The sequence below is a fragment of the Nicotiana attenuata genome, unplaced genomic scaffold, assembly GCF_001879085.1.
Source record: "Nicotiana attenuata strain UT unplaced genomic scaffold, NIATTr2, whole genome shotgun sequence".
Taxonomy (NCBI): domain Eukaryota; kingdom Viridiplantae; phylum Streptophyta; class Magnoliopsida; order Solanales; family Solanaceae; genus Nicotiana; species Nicotiana attenuata.
The window spans coordinates 169,287-189,972 of NW_017672309.1; the positions used below are offsets into that span (position 1 = coordinate 169,287).

Genomic DNA, 20,686 nt, shown 5'->3' on the forward strand with positions numbered 1-20,686 from the left:
CGGGCTCGTGGGCTCCTTGAAGTAGACCGGCCCGCCACGGGCCTTGCGCACCATTTGGGACCGGCCCACCAGGCCCGTTTGGCCCATTTGGACCGCGGTCCCAGTCCGGTCCCGGGCTGGGCACGACCCACAGTGCAACATTAATTCCACATGCTCATCAATGCATCCTCACCTGAACCACCCCCAAACCACCCCAACACCCAACCCCCTCCCCCCGACCACACTCCACTCACCCCAACCTCCCAACCTAAATAGAACTATTATTAAGATTACTTTCTTTTCATGTTGTAGATATTGTACCTTTTTCTATTTCAACAAGATGAGTATATTCTTTTCATGATGTAGTAAAAGTATTTTCTTTCATTTCAATAAGACGAGTATTTTATTTTCATGATGTAGAAAAATATTTTCTCATTTCAATAAATTGAGTAGTTTTTTTTCTCATGATGTACAAAAAGTATTTTCTTTTATTCAATAAAATGAGTAATTTTTTTTTATGTTGTAGTAAAGATACTTTCTTTTTCAACAAAATAAAGTATTTTCTTTTTAGTTATCAAGCTCAAATTTTAACGTTGTTCTTGTGTGAAAAAGTAAAGTAACACATTAGTTCCTTTGGGTTTGTGTGAATTTTGAAAAAAATAATTAAATTTTTGAAGAAAATAGAGTGGAGGGTGGAGGACTGAAAACATGAGGATTTTGGGGAAGGTGAGGTGAGGAGAGTAGCATAAAAAGTTTATTTTCCTAAAAATATTTTTTACTCTCTAAAAAAAATTAGAAAATATTTTTCGTAAAAATTTTTTCACTGACCAACCAAACAAGAGAAAATAAATCATAAAAGCACTCATTTTTCTGGAAAACATTTTCCTCCCTGCCAAACACACCCCAAAAGTAATCAAATTTTGTAAGTTTACGCAAGTGTATATTTAGTGGGCGTTTGGACATAAGAATTGTAAAATTCCAAAACATGGTGAAATTTTTTTCAAGTGAAAATGGTATTTGAAATTTAGAGTTGGTTTGGACAAGAATATAATTTTGGGTTGTTTTTGAAGTTTTGTGAGTAATTTGAGTGAAAATTTTAAAAAATAGCTTTTTGAAGTTTTTTAAATTTTTGAAAATTTTCAAAATATATCTTCAAGTGAAAATTAGAAATTTTACGAACAAATGCATTTCGAAAAAAAGTAAGAATTTGTTGGAGCAAAGGAAAAAATTTCTTATGTCCAAACGGTGCTTTAAAGTATTTCGTGTAAACTCTGAGTATGAGCGAGAGCAACGAAAAAGGAAAAAGCCATTTTTCGCTCCTAAACGACGGTGTTTTATTGAAGGCCTAAAAATCTAAAACACGCCGTTGCTTGAACCAGAACGTCTTCTTCCTTGGCTGCACTACCAAAACCCTGATAAACCCTAAACCCAACAACCCTCAGAGGCTAATCTGCGCAATGGACGAGAAAGAAGCATCAGCTTCAGCTTCAGCGCCATACCCTAACCCCGTACAATCAAGTGAATGCGAAGAGTGCAAGTCAAATTCATGGAAATACAAATGCCCTGCTTGCTCTAAACGCACGTGTAGCCTTCCTTGTGTCAAATCCCACAAGGAAAGAACTGGCTGTACTGGAAAAAGATCTCTCACTGATGTCGTCCCTTTGTCCCAATTCAACGATAACATCCTTTTATCAGGTTTATTTCTTACTCTTAACAATGAATTTTCATCCTATATAGTTGAAGTTTCTTTTTTTTTTCCTTCCCATTTTGGTACTTGTTATGATTGCTTAGGATTTTCTATGGAACTCGTTGCCTTAATATTAACATGCTTTTTGCTTAATAATTTCTAAATTCAGTCTCACTTTGAATCCCCTTGGCATGACAAGACGTGTAGTGGTAAACAGGGTTCAAAAGTTGCTTTAGGTCATATATTCAAATCCCAATTGTGATTTTCTAGATTCTTTTTGGATCCCCATGTATAAATTTTTGGTTCTGCCACTGCTTCGGTAGGATGTATTTGCTTCATCAAGGTTGAAGATATCCTTGCAGTAGTAACATGAGTGCAAAAAAAGTTACTGAAATTGTTGAAATAGGTGGAGAAAGTGTAAAAGGGGAGTTATTACTGAAAATATTGGAAGCTTTGCGATAGGAGCCTGATAGTTTGGTTTCACATGCCCTTTCTTCTTTCTTTTTACTTTTTTCTCTTTTCTTCCAAAGTGGAACCCTTGGCATGCTGCTAACTTTTGCTTCCAAAGTAATAAAAAAAAATTTCCCTCCAAAAGTTGCGCAAGGTCAAGTTTATAAGAAGTTTTTGTAATAAACTAGTTTCCCTTTGACAATGATAGGTTTACTTATTCCAGTTTTATTAATCTTTCTATATGCCTTTTTTTTTTCCAATTTGGAGGTTTTGCTAAGAGTTTTATGTTAAACGTCCCATTCAGTCTTGTAAATATGCTTCATTCTGTGGGATCTATCTACTTCACCTATGAGCAGGGGCGGAGCTAGCCTAAGAGTTACGGATTCGGCCGAACCCAATAACTTTGGTCCAAATCGTGTATTTTTTTTTAAGAAATCCATTGAATATGTATGTTAATTTAGATGTAACTTAAACGGACTAGAATTCCGAACCCAAAGCTTCAGATCCTAGCTCCGTCTCTGCCCGAGGAGGCATTAATTCATTGTCTATGTTGGCGAAAAGCTCTAAAAAGCTCTCTAGGTCTATTGGCGCATTAAGCGCAAAACACAATTTAAGTATGGGCTTCAGTAAAGAAAAAGCGTGATGGGAAATAAAAATAAAAATAGATATGTAATTTAAGTCTTAAGAAAAAGTAACAATTTCATTCATAATGTTTTTCTTAATAACTAATGAACTAATTTGCCGGTTATATCTGTTGTTTACCACTGCTTGATTCAAAGATAGAACTCATGCGCAATGAGTACGCACGCCTTAGTGCTTTGCCTACACAGAAGTGCAACTTAGCAAGGCAAAGCGTCCTTCCCGAGCTTTTCTGAGCTTCAGGGCTTAAGCGCGCCTTAAATGATCCTTTGACAATTCCATTAGTTGGGAAGAAGTCTCTCAACAATGGTGAATATCTTCTGTTATGATGCTTTTGGAAACTGTTTTTTTTTCCAATTGATGAATGCCTTTTGAAACTTTTACTTTTGGCAGATTATAACATGCTTGAGGATGTTAAGAGAGTTGCTGAATCAGCTAAAAGAATGAGACAGAAGCTATGTGGCTACTCTCATTTTAGGCTTCCTTTACATCTGAAGAATCTTCAGCGAGTTGCTTCTAATCGTAGGACCAAAATACTCTTCCTATCAAGCGGAATGTCGAGAAGATTGAAAAATCAAACTTATTACAATAAAATGTCTGGTCTCGTGGAGTTGTCTTGTGCTTTGAGTTAATGATGCATACATTTCATTTGTATAATGGCGGAATGCTTGGCATATGGATATCCTTTATTGCTTTGAAATTAGGAGGCCTATATTTGTTTCAGTATTGTTTTTGTTTGAAGTCCATAAAGTTGCAGTAATAATGCATGCTTTGGATAATCTCATTGTGCACATAATATATATTTTTTGTGCTATGATTATACGGCTTTCTAGGAGTGTTCTAGGCCTGTTTAGTTTTTTTTTTGCCATTTAAATATAGAGAACCTCTAATACATTTTATTTCTATTTTTATGTTGCATGATGTTGACCTGGGATGAATTTAATTGGATAAACATGGTCGGTGAGGATTCATACAATTGACCCCAGCTGTTTTGGGATTGAGGCGTAGTAATAGTAGTAGTTGTCATTATACGACTTGCTAGAATTACAGAAGCAAGCGCCCTTCACATTACTTGGTTTGGCATTCCCTAAGCCAACAACTTGGTGAATTGGTTCCTGCTTCAACTTTTTTTTTTTATCCATAAAATTGTTCCATATGGCATATGCCTTTGGAAAATATCTCCTTTTCTCCTGTGGATTTCTCATTGTTCTCATCTTGGACTTCATGAGAAATACAAGTCTCCTGTTTATAGCCAGTTGGTTTAAATGTGAGCCTCCGTTAATCATTTTTCCTTTCCACTAGATTCATTGTTAGCCACGTCAGTTTGCCTTGTTTGTTATTATTGTTACTACTCTATCATCAACCTTATCTTCAGCTTTATCTTTATAAGGTGCTTCCCCCTTTGTGCTCTTAAAAATACCATCTGGGCTTTTGTTATCTTATGCATCAGCAATTCTGAGATGTTTTTCATGATTAACAAATTCTTATTTATTCCGCAGGAAAAAGTTCATATCTTGGACAATTGAATGGCGTTTTCACTCGACAGATATTGTGTTGATTGATCATGGGTAAACATCCTTCTTGACTAAGGCCTCATTTGTTTCTTTTAAGATTAAGACGTCTGAATCTGAATACACGTCTGAATATCAAGATGTGTTTTAAGATTAAGACATCTGAATCTGAATACAGATCTAAATATGTTAAGATGTGTATTAAGATCTGAATACTAAAATTAAGACTGTTTGGTTTTTAATATCTGAATGCATAAAATTTATCTTTATTTAAAAAAATTTAATATTCTATCAATAAAATATACTCCCTCCGTTCCAATTTATGTGAACCTGTTTGACTGGGTACGGAGTTTAAGAAAAATTGAAGACTTTTGAAATTTGTGGTCCTAGACAAGTTAAAAAGGGGCCCAGAGAATTTGTGTGGTTATAAAAGCTTCTCAATAAGGGTAGAATTGTAAGTTTAAGCTAAATTGTTTCCAAATTTAGAAAGGGTTCATTCTTTTTGGAACAGACCAAAAAGGAAATAGGTTCACATAAACTGGAACCGAGGGAGTATAGTTTTTTAAAATATGATAGTTGTTGGTGGTGATGGCTAACGGGTGAACGCCGACTAAAGGCGGTGCCGCGGTGGTTGGTGGTAGTCTTGGTTGATGATGGTGGTTCATGCTAGTAGCTAGTACTGATTGGTAGTGGTGGCAATTATAATTGATGATGGTGGTGGGTCGTGAAGTTAATAATGGCGGGTGGTGGTTTGTGATTGAGGAAGGTGGTGGTAGCTTATAATTATAGGCGGTGCCAGCTGTTGTTGTTAATGGTGATAGGGTGGTTGGTTGTGGTAGTTGAGGTGGATAAGTGTTGACTGTGGGTGAGAACAATGGTGGTCGGAGTGGTAGGATGGTGGATGGTGATGGTCGATAATGGTGGCGGCTATGATTGAGGATGATGGTGGCGTGGTGGTGGTTGTGGTGGTGGTGGTGTGGCTGAGTATGGTGGTGGTGGTGGCATGGTGGTAGTTGATAATGGTAGGCGGTGGCGGTAGTTAATAATGAATATGTGATAATTGCCTCTGTTACAGATCTTAATCATACGGACCTATTCAGACCCATTAAGTGATTATTAAGTGAAAAAAACAAACATACTTAATGCTTAAGATCTGAATAATTAAGATTCAGATTTCAAAAACAAACGCACTTAATGTCTGAGATCTGAATGATTAAGATTCAGACCTCCATCAAGTGCAAACAAACGAGGCCTTACCCTTTGTCAAACAAAAAACAAAAGACACCCTTTGTATTTTCCCTTTTGGTTCCTGAAGTTTTCATCTTTTGTTTTGACCTACATAATATTGATCTACACACTGTCTTGGTGAACTTTCCCGTACTTACTAATTGCTTTTGTTGCAGAGTACATGAAGACACAAGCCTCTGCTCCGTGATTGAGAATCATTTGAAACCAGGCCCTTGGAATCATCCATTGAGGCAATTCTGTGAAGAGCCACTGGATTCTCTTAAACTTTTCATCCGCAAAAATCCAAAGGTCTCTTCTGATTTCTTGGATCTTGTTTCATATAATTATGTTCGTGGCTGTTTTCAGCTCTTTTGGATAGCCTGATAACTGATTCCATCTTTTCCTTGGGGGTAAATTTTGTTTACAATGCCAAACAACAAGTAGTGTGCTTTATGTAATTTCTTTTTCGTTGTTTTTTTCTTCTTTTTTTTTGAGACATGCTTTTCTTATTTATTTTTAATAACTATTTATATATGGGTATATCTTCAAATGGGTTATAGTTAATGCTGCCAAAGGGAGTGTATGGAGTCTGATTACTTTGTTTGGTGGCAGGGCGCACAATCACCTTTTTATCAGTTGGATATAAAGGCTTCGCTGCGTGAACAACTAGCCACTAAGGTTGTCCTAGAGTACCCTGTCATTTATGTTTTCCTGCCATCACACAGCTGTGATTTTGAAGTAATCAAATATTCTGTCCCTCTAAGAGTGGAGCAAAATGAGCTCGATTGTGATAGCCGAAGTCCCAAGGGAGTAATGTTCAGGGAGGAGGATATAGAAGATGGTGGATCTTTAGACCCACACGTTTCAGATCTCTTGACTTATACCAACTTAAATGTTGCATCCAAGTCATCTGCCAATAAAAAGGAGACCAACAAATTGGAAGCGAGCAGAGGTGCCAGATCATTTGTAAATGAACATTTTAATGAAGATGACCAACATATATGTGATGACACATACTCAGATCTTGATCTGGTTCATTCATTTATGAAAGAAAAGGATCTGGGGGTAAAAGAGGACTGTTCATACTTGTGTGATGTTTTACCTGTGGAAGGAGAATTGGAGGAAGGAGAGATAGCATTCAAGTCATCTACGGAAGAAAGGGAGACTAACAAATCTGTATTATCAGAAGGCCAAAGTGCCAAATCATTTGTAAGTGGACTTCTTAATGAAGATGAAGATATATGTGATGATACATACTCAGATCTTGATTTGTTTCTTTCATCTATGAACGAGAAGGATCTGGGGAAAAACAGGACTTTACATATTTGAGTAATGTTTTACTCGTGGATGAAGAATTGGAGGAAGGAGAGATAGCTTGACTTCTTCTTTTCCAATTCCTTCTTGCTAATGGTAGTTAAATGCAACAAAAGTCGAGTCATTGTTATGGTGGACTGGTGCTAGTGGTACAAACCAGGCTTGGCGTGTCAAGTAAATACTTGCTTTTTGTGCCACTGACAATTGATAGCAGAATTTCTGATTTATGGTTTCCTGAAGAAATTTTCACTTCTGAATTGGTGAGGAGCATTATAACCATATTCTGCGGGTTTCTGGTCCGGATTCTCTTACAGCCCTTTTTTGTGGGATGTGAAAGATCCAGACATGGTTGTCGTTGGCAAAATTTTAGTTATAATTGAGAGCTGTCTCTACAATGAGGTGGTGCTAAATGAGATCAGTCGGATTGCAGAATCTGCTAGCTGTGCACTTTCCAGTTCTAGCTGATATCTGGAGTAATATGCACATTTAAGCAATGGTAACTTCTTATGCTACCTTTCTTATTCGGTTATCAACAGCATATCATTTTTCTGGTGCCAAAGGAGACGCAAACCTCCGCAATTCTTGACCCATTGCTTAGTATAACCCTATAAATGGTTCTCAGGAATGATGTTCATCTGGGGTGATCAGGCGCAGAAGACCCATTTTGTTGTCTACATTCCTCCCTTTTGTTTTCTTAAAGAACTTGGTTCATTCGACAATTGGCAATTGGATGTGTTTTTTCATATGTAATTTATGAGTTTTAGCCCTTGCAGAAATGGGGTACTTGAAATGTAATGTCGTTTCCACCAGAAAGATAAATGTTCCAAGAAGTGTTTGATATCTATTTAATATACTGATGTTACAGATATCATGTAAAATTTGATGGAAAAGCCCAAGGTTGACGAATGATAATTTTGTGAAAAATTTGAGGCAATCGAGTGGAAAAGCCCAAAGGTTGACAAATGATAATTATGTGGAGAAATTTTACTGTTAGATTGCTGAACGATTATGCGGTCTGCGAGATGTTTGTTTAATGCTTTTTGAACATACTAGGTTTAAATGTACAAATCTTAATAGTCCATGTGATAATGGGAGACCTCGTTTCATGTAATTTAAATTTTTATATAAGGGTCTTTCGTATGTGGTTAATCACTAATTCCGTTAGTGTAGTTTTTCTTCTTCTGGGAATTCGATTAGAATTCTTTTTTCTCCTTTTATGAGTTTTTGACTAATATTGTCCCTTATTTTTGAGGGTAGGTTTATTTTGGTCCCTCAAATATAAGCCTGAGCATATTTAGTCCCTTAAGTATGCTAAAGTGGAGCACCTTTACTCTGTGTTCAAAAACTAACGGTGTTACCCAACTCTGATTCTTGAAGCAAATCTTCTGCTCTGAAGCAAAACGTTTCCTCTCCTTTTATTGGATAACGCGAATTATCACTTTAACTCCTCATTTTTACATAATGTCTGCTAAACAAATATCGCAACCATAAATTGCTAAAAGTATCATAAAAGTATAAATACACATAGTACAACCCTTGTAGTGTATGTCAGATACTCTGAAATTAACTAATCTAGCTTATGCTTGCACACACAAACTAGATAGTTAAAAAGCATACATACAACATAAATAAGTTGCTTTTTATGAAAAGCAAATAACCTAATAGTAAAAGTTTTCACTTGCCTCGAGATGACAAAATATTCAAATCCACCAAGATGCGCTCCAAAGTCCTCAATCTATGCAAAATACGCACCATCAGATAAGTATACATATTAGACTAGGTCCTAGAATTTTAGGATACTCCGAAATCAAAGTCAACAGTTGATCAACTCAAAAGTTAATTCTCAGGTCAACTAGTCAAATGTAAGGTTCCACAAAAGTTCACCAGGGATCTAAGGATTTAAAGTGTCAAGAACAAGCTAATATGCAGTATAGTTTTGTGGACCTCAGAACGCGTCGCAAAGTGGGCAGAAGAAGCAGCTTGAGAAGATGATTTTGCGGTCAGTTATGCGGACCGTGAATCAGCTTCACTGACCGCAGAATCGTTGCAGAATGAGTTAGAAGCGAGCCATTTTTGGGGTCTTTTCCCGGTGATTATGCGAACCGCATAACAATTTTGCGGACCACATAACCATCGTGAAAAAGGTCAGGCCACCTGGGAAATTTTTGAAGGAGAATCTACGGTCCAATATGCGGACCGCAAATAAAAAGTACATACCACAGAATCACCGCATATCCGACCAGATCATTTTGGTAATTTGGAGGACCTCCCTTTCGCGGACTGCAAAACCGATATGCGGTCCATTTCGCGACCGCATATATACTTCGAAGAGGGTTTTTGAAAAATCTCTTACCCGACTCTTTTTCTAATAAAAGGCATAGAAGTTGTTTTAGAAAGAGAAATGTGATCATTTTGAGAGAGAGAACCATCTTAGAGAGAGAGGAGGAGCTCCACACTTCAACACTTCAATTCCTTGCCCAGTTCTTGGAGATTTGAGGGGAGAAATTTACAAGGTCTTCTTCTATCAAGGTAAGGCTTCATTCCAAGCTCTTATTCATTTTCGAATGATTTAATTGTAGGTAGAATTTGAGGATTGGAGCTTATGGGATGGTGATTGAAAGCCATAAGTTCCCAACCTGAGATTGAGTATTGTGGAGAGTTGGGAAAAAGTATTATTTGATGTAATTGTTGGTTGGGTGTAGTATGGGTGGCCATACGTGTATTGTTGAAGGTCTCATACTACCTAATGGTGGCTATGGATATGAACGTAGTTATGAAAAAGATGTGAAGGATGAGAAAGCACCATTACTAGATGTGGTAAAAGGCTATGCCCTTAGGTGTTTGATAAAATGCCTAAAATACTTAAAATATAGAAACTCTCACTAATGTTGGTTTAATTAAATTTTTGTGATTTAGATTGAGGTATTACAAGTAGTGGAACCTAGTAGGAACCCTGATGAGGATTGATTAAGGTATGTTTGGCTAAGCTCTCCCTATAGAATTGGATACCTCGAACTCCCCTAGGGTACTTCTCTCATATTTCTTTCTTGATGATGTACACACGGTATAAGAAAAACTTATCAGTGTTTGATTTTTGCATATCTTCTATATATGCAACACCTTGGGGGTATACATAATTTTATCGCATATCTTCTATATATGCAAACACCTTGGGTGTATACATAATTTTATCGCATATCTTCTCTATATGCTAGTTCTAAAATATATACATGCCTCTTTATGCATATCATCTCTATATGGGTGACGACCCGATATGTCATTTTGAGTACTAGACTTAATTTCTATATTCCGAGACCTTTTACAACTTTATATGATATTTATTAGTTTGTGTGCGTGGTCCGTGTCGTTTTCTGGAAAGCTTTTACGTAAACGTTTGAAGAAAAAGTAATTTTTGACTTAAAATGAGGTTTGAGTTCACCACGGTCAACATTTTTAGTAAACGACCTCAGTTCGGTATTTTAACGATTCCGATAGGTTCGTGATGTTTTGGACTTGTATGCACGTTTAGTTAGGGTCTCGGGCGAACCGAGTGCGCTTCAACGTTTTATGTGAAAGATTGTGAAAAATGAGTTTTTAAGTCGAAATCTTGAGTTTTGATGATCAATTCTTGTTATTTAATATTATTTTGATGAGTATGATATTGTTACACTTGTGTGCATGCTCGAATTGGAGCTCGAGGGGCTCGAGAAAATTTCGGATGTGTTTTGAAAAGTTTTGGAACAGCTGATGCATAGCTATTGCTGGTGTAAACATGTAGATCTCGCAAATGAGAGGTGCTGCTCGCAAATGCGAGCCTCACTTTTGTGAGTGACTGCTCGCATTTTCAAAGGGGGTTGGGGAAATAGGCACTTTGCAATTGCTAAGTTTGGATTGCAAGTGCGGACTGGGAGAGCTCCGCAAACGCGATATGCCTGTTGCGTTTGCGACACTTGGGAATGCTAGCTAGCTTCGCAAATGCAAAACTTTGATCTTATTTGTGCACATAGGGGCAGTTGCAAATGCGAGGCTTTTGTCGCAATTGCGATTTCTGAGGGTCTGCACTGATCGCATTTGCGATCTTTGTTTCGCAATTGCACACAAGAGTTCACAATTGCGACGTTTGTAGATGGGAAAAAATGGACTTAGCTCATTTTACACGATTTCTCAACCCTAGACTCCATTGAGCCAGTTTTTTAGAGCTTTTTCTTCCCAAATTCATTGGTAAGCAATTTAACTAGTTTTTAATCAATTTTAATTACTTTTCCATAAATTTATCATCAAATCCATTAATTCCAAGGTAGAAATTAGGGGTTTTGGGAGATTTTAGGAATTTTAAAAAATCGAGATTTAGACGTCAAATTGATGTCGAATTTCAAAATAAATCACATAACCAGGCTGGGGGTGAATGGGTAATCGAGATTTGGTCCGAATTCAAATTTCGACCAAGCAAGCCCGGGGTTGACTTTTTAAAAATGATCAAAATTGAACCCCTTTCATTCGTGGGTAGTTTCTAAAGCTTGTTTTAAATTGTTTGATCGATAATTGTCTAGATTCGATTGGTTTGAAGGCTTGTTCAAAAGGAAAATCTATGTTTGAATATTGATTTTGTTGCGTAAAGAGGTAAGTGTCATGATTAACCTTGACGTGAGGTAATTAGGACTTGATTGGTCTATTTGCTACTTTATTTATGTGTGAGAACGATGTATATGCAAGGTGACGAGTGTATATACGTTGCCATGGGTTAAGCATGTGGCTTGGGATATTTAGTTATTTGTCTTCAATCACTTCGTATCTTCATTTATTCCATGCTACTACGTGATATATGCTTTAATTGTTACTTGCCCCTACTTGTCCAATTCATGCTTTCATTCGTTACATTCATTAATTTGCTCTATGTTTCCATATATCCGTGTCTTCATTTATTGACTGCCTTTCCTTGACTTATGTTTTGTATGTTACTAGATAGTCGCTTTTACCCATCTTATGTATTTATTTGTTTAATTCCCTTATTGCATTTCATTGTGAGATATACCGTAGTTGGTTGTAGTTTTGTTCATATATGTCATATATTTGGGATCGGATTGCACGCCACAATATATATTTTAAATTATGTTTGGACACGGGTTGCACGCCGCAACGATATTGATGTTGTACTTGGGATCGGGTTACATGCCGCAATGAATATTAATATATTGCGTGGGATCGGATTGCACGCTGCAACAGTGTTGGTATATATATGTGTGGATCGGGTTGCACGCCTCAATGAAGAAGATACATTTTGACTGTTCTTGACCGTAGGTTTTATATCCATGTGGTATTGTGAATTTGAGCATAGGCAATATTATGGGGCCCTCAGTATGCATTTTCGGTTCCGATTTTCATGTTAATTTTTGATTTCTCTATTATGCTATTGTTGTCATTTATTCTCGTATATGTTTATCGTGAGTGACTTGTTATAGTCTCGTTAATACTTCGTCGAGATTAAGCTCGGCACTTACGGAGTACATGGGATCGGTTATAGTCATACTACACTTTTGCAGATTCTGATGTTGGTCCTAGCAGCATTTAGTGGAGGCTTGCTCGGATCGTCATTTATCTGGAGAATTAAGATAGAGCTACACAGCGTTCGCAGACCCTGGAGTCCCCTTCTTATCTTTATACATTTTACTTCATCAAGACAGTTTATTTTATTTCGGACCTTGCTTGTAGTATTTTTAGTAGCTCATGTACTTGTGACACCTGATTCCAGTATTAGACTAGACAACGTATTTGGAGTTTATTATATACATTTTAAAGATTTACAGCTTTACCTTCTTATTAATATTCTTTTAAAATTGTTAATAACGAATATCGTGTAGCTAATGTTGGCTTGTCAAGCAAGTGTATGTTAGGCACCATCACGACCTTGTGATTGGGATTTTAGGTTGCCTAGGTCTCACGAGTTATGAGCAAGCTCAGTAGAGTCGTGAGGATCGGTACGACGACGTCTGTACTTATCTTCTAGAGGCTATAAAGGCTTTAGGAAATCTCACTTCTTTCTTTCTCTATCGTGCAACTTTATTCTATCATTGAGTTTGAATCATTCTATTCTTGTTCTCTCACATATGGTAAGGACTCATACAACATCCACAACTGATCAGGAGGCGGAACCCTAGGTTTCAGCCACTACCAGGGGTAGGGGCTAGGGCCGAAGGGAGTGCCAGAGGTAGAGGCATAGCTCATCCTAGAGCACGCGCAAGAGCACCTATTGCAGAGCCTCAGATCGAGTAGGAGGAGGAGATCCCTATTAGACTGCGCCAGTTGGACCAGCTCAGGTCCCAAAGGGGTTCATTGCCACCACATTACTTCAGGATGCCCTAGTTCGCCTGGTGGGCCTTATAGAGAGTGCGGCCCAGGCCACTGTGTTCCTTATGACATCAGCCGTCTTTCAGGCAGGAGGGAGGGGAGCCCAGCCTCCCACCACTCACACTCCAGAGTAGATGGCTCATGAACATCAAACTCCGACTGTTTTTCCAGTTGGAGCAGTTCAGCCTGTTATTGCTACACAGTCTGGGTAGGGACCCGCGATGTCGTTCGAGGGGATGAAGAGGTTCGACAAGTTCACCAAGTTGTTCGCTACTCGCTTTGGTGGTACACCTATTGAGGACCCCCATGATTTCTTGGACCGTTGACATGAGTTATTACGCAACATAATATAGTGAAGTCCAATGGAGTCGACTTTGTAGTATTTCAGATATATAGCTCTACCAAGAGGTTGGCAGGAGTATGTTCAGGGCAGACCTGCATGTTCACCTTTACTCACTTGTGCTCAGTTCTCATAGCTATTCTTGGAGAAGTTCACCCTATCACTTAGAGAGAGGACTTTCGCAGCCACTTTGAGCGCCTCTAGTAGGGTATCATGACTGTTACTTAGTACGAGAATAGATTCCTGAATTTATCCCCCCCCTCCCATGCAATTAACTTGATCCTTACTGAGAGAGAGAGAGTGTACAAATATTTATAGATGGACATACTTATGGTATCAGGCTACAGATGGCCAGAGAGACCGAGGATGGTATCTTTTCACGTGGGTTATGGAGATTGCTAGGCGGATCTAGAGGATTCGTGGTCAGGGTAGAGAGGCGGTATCTGAGAAGAGGCCTCATCATTTTGGTAGTTTCAATAGTGCCTCATCGGGAGGTAGGGGTTCATTTGGTAGAGGCCATCTTATCGGGCCGGTTCAGTCAGCACTTCAGGCATCACATGGTGCTTCGGGCAGTCATGGTTCTTATGGTCTCATCCTGAGTAGCTAGCCTATAATGCGCCTTCAGCTCCCATCAGTGCACCACCGATTCAGAGCTATCACAATGGTTATCCGGACCGTTAAGTTCAGTCCCAGATTCAATAGCCACGTTAGTAGAGAGAGTGCTTTGAGTATGGAGGTATGTGTCATATCAGGGGGTACTGTCCCAGACTCCAAAGCAGCATGCCACAGTAGGGTAATCGTGCCATAGTTCAGGCACTGATTTCTCCACTTGCCGCTCAGCTAGCTAGAGGCAGTGGTCAGACCATTAGAGGTGGAGGCCATCTAGGGAGAGGTCTTCGGAGAGGTGGAGGTAAGATTGGTGGGGCTCAGCCCCATTTCTATGCATTCCTAGCTCGACCTAAGGCGGAGTCATCTGATGCGGTCATCATAGGTATTGTTTCGGTTTGCCATAGAGATGCATCCGTTTTATTTGATCTGGGTTCCACTTATTCATATGTGTCATCTTATTTTTCTTCATATTTGGATATGTCTTGTGGTTCTTTAAGTACCCCTATTTATGTGTCTACGCCTGCTGGGGATTCAATTGTGGTAGACCGTGTCTATCATTCGTGTTTAGTCTCTATCGGGGGTTATGAGACTAGGGTAGGCCTTCTGTTACTCAATTTAGTGGACTTTGATGTGATTTTGGGCATGAATTGGTTATCACTATATCATGCTATTCTGGATTGTCACTCCAAGACCGTGACATTGTCTATGCCAGAGTTGTCGGGGTTGAAGTGGAGAGGTTCATTGGGTCATGTTCCTAGTAGGGTGGTGTCTTTTTTGAAGACACAACCGATGGTTGAGAAGGGGTGCTTGGCATACTTAGACTTTGTGAGGTATGTTAGTGCTGATACTCCTATTGTGGAGTCAGTTCTGGTAGTGAGAGAGTTTCCAGATGTGTTTCTAGCAGACTTACCGAGCAATACAATCGGATAGAGATATTGATTTTGGTATTGACGTGGTGCGGGGCACTCAGCCCATATATATTCCACCATATCATATGGCACCAATGGAGTTGAAGGAATTAAAAGAACAACTTGAAGAGTTGCTTGATAAGGGTTTCATCAGATCGGGTGTTTTGCCTTGGGGTGCTCCAGTTCTATTTGTAAAGAAGAAAGACGGCTTTATGAGGATGTGTATTGACTACAGGTAGCTGGACAAGGTTAATATCAAGAACAAGTACCCACTACGACGTATTAATGATTTGTTTGATCAGCTTCAGGGTGCTACAGTATTTTCGAAGATTGACTTGAGATCGGAATACCATCGATTGAAGATCCGGGCTTCAATTATTTTGAAGACGACTTTCATGACACTCTATGGAAACTACGAGTGTTTGGTAATGTCTTTTGGGCTGACCAATGCCCCGTCAGCCTTTATACACTTGATGAACATCGTATTTTAGCCGTATCTTGATTCCTTCGTCATCGTGTTCCTTAATGATATATTGGTGTATTCTCGCTACCGGGTGGATCATGAGCAGCACTTGAGGATCGCCTTCCAGACTTTAAGGTAGAAAAAGCTATATTGCTAAATTTTCCAAGTGCGAGTTTTGGCTTGATTCAGTGGAATTCTTGGGCCACATGGTGTCTAGTTAGGGGATTAAGGTGGATCCAAAGAATATTGAGGCAGTTCAGAGTTGGCCCGGGCCTTCTACTGCTACAGAAATTTGGAGTTTTCATGGGTTGGATGGGTATTATCGCCCTTTCGTGGAGGGTTTTTCATCAATAGCAGCTCCTTTGACTAGATTGACCCAGAAGGGTGCTCTTTTCAGATGGTCCGACAAGTGTGAGGTGAGGTTTCAGAAGCCCAGGACTGCATTGACTACGGCCCCAGTGTTGGTGTTGCCTATAGGTTCAGGATCTTACACTGTGTATTGTGATGCATCGCGTATTCGGCTTGGTGTGGTGTTGATGCAGGACGGTAGGGTTATTGCCTATGCGCCTAGTCAGTTGAAGGTTCATGAGAAGAATTACCCTGTACATGATTTAGAGTTGGTAGCATTGTTCACGCGCTGAAGATTTAGAGGCACTATCTGTACAACGTTCCGTGTGAAGTCTACACCGACCATCCGAGTCTCCAACACCTGTTCAAGTAAGCGGAGATGGTTAGAGCTGATGAAAGACTATGATATCACCATACTATATTATCTGGGGAAGGCCAATGTAGTGGCTGATGCGATGAGTAGAAAAGCGGAGAGCATGGGTTGTTTGGAATATTTATGGCGGTAGAGAGGCCACTAGTCGTGGATGTTTAGGATTTGGCCAATCACTTTGTGAGATTGGATGTTTTGGAGCCTAGTAGGGTTCTTTCTTGTGTTGTTGCACAATATCGTAGTTGGAGCATATCAAAGCTCAACCAAGTTTAGATAATATACTTACCTTAAGCAAACCAAATCACTCCGCTAACAAGCCCTTGCTGCATGAATCTACCTTCGAAAGGCTCGAATCTAGCCAAAATAACGTAATACTATCAATAAAAGCCATAGGAAGTGATTCCAAAAGATAAAGCTAAGATCTTTAACTCAAGTCAAAAAGTCAACCCAAAAAGTCAACCCCGAGGAACCCGACAAAATTCACAAATTCCGAACACCCATTTAATTACTAGTCTAACTATACCAAAATCATTCAATTCCAACCATAAATCGCCCCTTAAATCCTCAAATTTCACTCTCCAATAACATAGTCCAAAAGTCCCCAAATTCTAACTTAGATTCATGAAAATTAGGTGCAATAATCAAAGGCTATTCAATATTCATGGACAAAAATGACTGAAAGTCACTTACTCTTCAATCTAGGTGGAAACCCTCCAAAAATTGCCCTAGTCCGAACTTCAAAATCCCAAAAATGAGAAAAATAACTAAAACCTTCGATTTTAAACACTACCTAGCGATCCTGCATCTGCGGACAAAATGATCGCATCTACGATTCCACTTTTACGAAAAAGTCCCCGCTTCTGCAACGTCCACATAAACTCCGACGTGCCACTTCTGCGGCCAAAATCTCGCTTTTGCATGTCCGCTTTTTTGTCCCACTCGCGCTTCTACGCATCCGCACCTGCGGAAGCCTTCCGTATCTGTGGTCCTAGGTCCTCTTGCTCATATCTGTTTCTGCAGTCCAATCCTCGCAGAAGCGACTCCACTTCTGTAGAATCTTACACACACCTGTGATCCCTCAACTTCCAGTCTTTCTCCACATCTGCGCTCTAGCTGTCGCTTCTGCGGCCTCGCTCCTACGGCAAAACCATCGCAGGTGTGGTTGCATCAGGTGACAGAAAATTCCATCCAACTCTCAAGTGCAACCATGATCCGACAACCATCCAAATAACATCCGGGGCCCCCGGGGCCCTGACCAAACATACTAACAAGTCCTAAAACATGATACAAACTTAGTCGAAGCCTCAAATCACATCAAACAACTTCAAAACCATGAATCGAACCCCAATTCAAGCCTAATAAACTAATGAACTTCCAACTTCTGAAACCAATGCCAAACCATATCAAATCATCTCCGATTTACCTTAGATTTTGAACACAAGTCATAAATGACACAACGGACCTATTTCAACTCCCGGAAATAAAATCCGAACCCGATATCCACAAAGTCAACTCTCAGTGAAACCCTTCAACCTTCCAAACCTTCAACTTTCTCCAAAATGCACCAAATCATTATACGACCCTCCAAATCCAAATCCGGACATTTTTCTAAGTCCAAAATCACCATACGAATCTATCAGAACCATCAAAACTCTTTTTTGGAGTCGTCTACACATAAGTCAATATCCGGTCAACTCTTTCAACTTAAACTTCCAACCTTGGGGCTAAGTGTGCCAATTCACTCCGGAACATCCCCAGAACCAAACCAACCACCCCGCCAAGTCTCATAGCCAAAAGTGAACATAGAACAAGCAGTAAACAGGGGAACAAGGCTACAAAACACAAGACGACTGGCTGGGTCATCACATCTCCCCCCTCTTAAATAGACGTTCATCCTCGAACGGGTGTAAAGACATAACTGGAGTCTCAAATAGGTTTAGATAACTGCTCCACATCTCCCGCTCGTTCTCCCAAGTAGCCTCCTCGACTGGCTGGCCTCTCCACTGAACCTTCACTAAAGCTATATTCTTTGATCTCAACTTTCGAACCTACGGATCCAAGATGGCCACTGGCTCTACACATAAGTCAAGTCCCCATCTAGCTGTACCATGCTGAAGTCTAACACATGGGATGGGTCACCATAATACTTCCGGAGCATAAAAACATGAAATACTAGGTGAACACTTGATAGACTAGTTGACAATGCAAGCTTGTAAGCCACCTCTCCAATCCTCTCAAGCACCTTAAAAAGGCCTATATACCGTGGCCTAGACTTTCCCTTCTTTCCGAACCTCATCACACCCTTCATGGGTGAAACTCTAAGCAAAACCTTCTCACTTACCACGTATGCAACATCATGAGCCTTCCTATCAGCATAACTCTTCTGCCTAGACTGTGCTGTATGAAGCCGATCCTGAATCAACTTGACTTCTCCAACGCATCCCAAACCAGATCAGTACCCAACAACCTTGCCTCTCTCGGCTCAAACAAACTAACTGGAGAACGACACCGCTCCCATATAAAGCCTCATAAGGAGCCATCTTAATACTAGATTAGTGTTGTTATTGTAGGCAAACTCTGCAAGCGGTAGAAACTGGTCCCAAGAATCCCCGAAATCCATAACACAAGCGCGTAACATATCCTCCAAGATCTGAATGGTGCGCTTGGATTGTTCGTCCGTCTGGGGGTGGAATGATGTACTCAACTCAACCCGTGTGCCTAACTCTCACTGCACTGCTCTCCAAAACTACAATGTGAACTACATGTATCGATCAGAAATAATGGACACCGGCACACCATGAAGTCGAACAATCTCACGGGTATAGATCTGAGCTAGCCGCTCTAAAAAATAGGTAATCACAACCGGAATGAAATGTGTGGATTAGTCAACCGGTCCACAATCACCCAAACGACATCAAATTTCATCAAAGTCTGTGGGATCCAAACAACGAAATCCATGGTATCACACTCTTATTTCCACTCGGGAATCTCAAGTCTTTGAAGCAAACCGCCCAGCCTCTGATGCTCGTGCCGACAGTTCAAGCACTGAGCCACATGCTCTACTATATCTTTCTTCATTCTTCTCCACCAATAGTGCTGCCTCAAATCCTGATACATCTTAGCGACACCTGGATGAACGAAATACCGTGAATTGTGGGCCTCCTCAAGAATCAATTCACATAACCCATCCATATTGGGCATACAAATCTGAACCCTGCATCCACAGAAGCCCGTCATCTCTAATAGAAACCTTTTTGGCATTACCGTGCTGCACCATGTCCTTAAGGACAACCAAATGGGGGTCGTCATACTGACGCTCTCTGATGCGCTCATACAAAGAAGACCAAGAAACCACGAAAGCAAGAACACAACTAGACTCCGTAACCTCTAACCTCACGAACTAATTGGCCAAAGCCTGAACATCCAATGCTAGCAGCTTCTCACCAACTGGAATATATGCAAGGCTACCCATACTCTCAGCCTTTTTACTCAAGGCATCGGCCACCACATTTGCCTTCTCGAGTTGATAAAAAATGGTAATAGCATAGTCTTTTAATAGCTCTAACCACCTCTGCTGCCTCAAATTTAGATCCTTCTACTTAAACAACTGTTGTAGACTCCGATGATCTGTAAATACCTCACAAGACACGCCGTAGAGATAATACCTCCAAATTTTCAATGCATGGACAATGGCTGCCAACTCTAGATTATGAACGGGGTAGTTCTTCTCATGGGGCTTCCAACTGGCGCGAAGCATAAGCAATCACCCTACCCTCCTGCATTAAGACACACCCAATACCAATCCGAGAAGCATCACAATAAACTATGTATGAACCCGATATTGAAGGGAAAAGGAGAAATTGAGCTATGGTCAAGGCAGTCTTGAGCTTCTGAAAGCTCTCCTCACACTCATCGGACCACCTGAATGGAGCACCTTCTGAGTCAATCTAGCAAAAGTGTAGCAATGGACGAGAAACCCTCCACGAAATGGTGACAATATCCGGCCAAACAAAGAAAACTCCGAATCTTAGTAGCTGAAGACAGTTTGGGCAAACTCTGAACTGCCTTAATCTTCTTCGAATCCACCTTGATCCCGTCACTAGACACCACGTGCCCCAAGAATGCCATAAAATCGTGCCAAAAACACATGGAGAATTTAGCATAAAACTTCTTCTCCCTCAAGGACTGGTGTTGGCCCAAGAACAGGTGAAGTTTTGAAGAATGACAAATGAACTCAGTCATGGACCAGGTCCATCGTGTAAAGCACAGTCAAGCTCAACCTATACATGTGAGATGCACGTGAAGGAGATACGTCCTACTGTTCAAGCAACAATATCTCCTGATCGAAAAGGTTGCATATTGGATAAGGGGAGAAAGTCTCCTTATATGAAGAGAACACAATCCGGATAAAGATAGTGTTGGAGTTTGAGATCTTCAAGGACTCAACTACGATAGAAGATCAGCAATTGAGTCCCAATCAAACTCTGATTACTAAC

General features: G+C 40.0%; 2 protein-coding genes and 1 long non-coding RNA gene across 4 annotated transcripts in view; 1 reads left to right on the plus strand and 2 right to left on the minus strand.

Annotated features, from left to right (window-relative positions):
* The window catches only part of LOC109212677, a 6,711-nt gene extending 5,422 nt beyond the window's left edge, over positions 1–1,289 (minus strand). Inside the window, exon 1 of the mRNA XM_019376347.1 lies at positions 1,250–1,289. Within this exon, the coding sequence (XP_019231892.1) occupies positions 1,250–1,289 (40 nt within the window). The remainder of the gene's footprint in view (positions 1–1,249) is intronic.
* On the plus strand, positions 1,277–7,675 carry LOC109212679 (box C/D snoRNA protein 1). Of its 2 annotated transcripts, XR_002065901.1 has the most exons (6): positions 1,277–1,674; positions 3,149–3,350; positions 4,255–4,323; positions 5,670–5,802; positions 6,106–7,303; positions 7,430–7,675. XR_002065901.1 is itself a non-coding variant. In XM_019376350.1 (5 exons), exons 1-5 carry the CDS (start codon positions 1,437–1,439, stop codon positions 6,820–6,822), a joined length of 1,359 nt encoding a protein of 452 aa, XP_019231895.1. In that variant the 5' UTR covers positions 1,277–1,436; the 3' UTR covers positions 6,823–7,675. The 2 variants fall into 2 exon arrangements, 1 of the variants encoding a protein (XP_019231895.1); XM_019376350.1 differs by having other exon boundaries at positions 6,106–7,675.
* A 601-nt stretch (positions 7,676–8,276) lies between these two features.
* On the minus strand, positions 8,277–9,836 carry LOC109212678. The gene is made up of 2 exons (XR_002065900.1): positions 9,025–9,836; positions 8,277–8,542 (listed from the first exon to the last, which is right to left on the minus strand). It is a non-coding gene; the product is annotated as an uncharacterized LOC109212678 (long non-coding RNA).
* Positions 9,837–20,686: the final 10,850 nt, after the last annotated feature.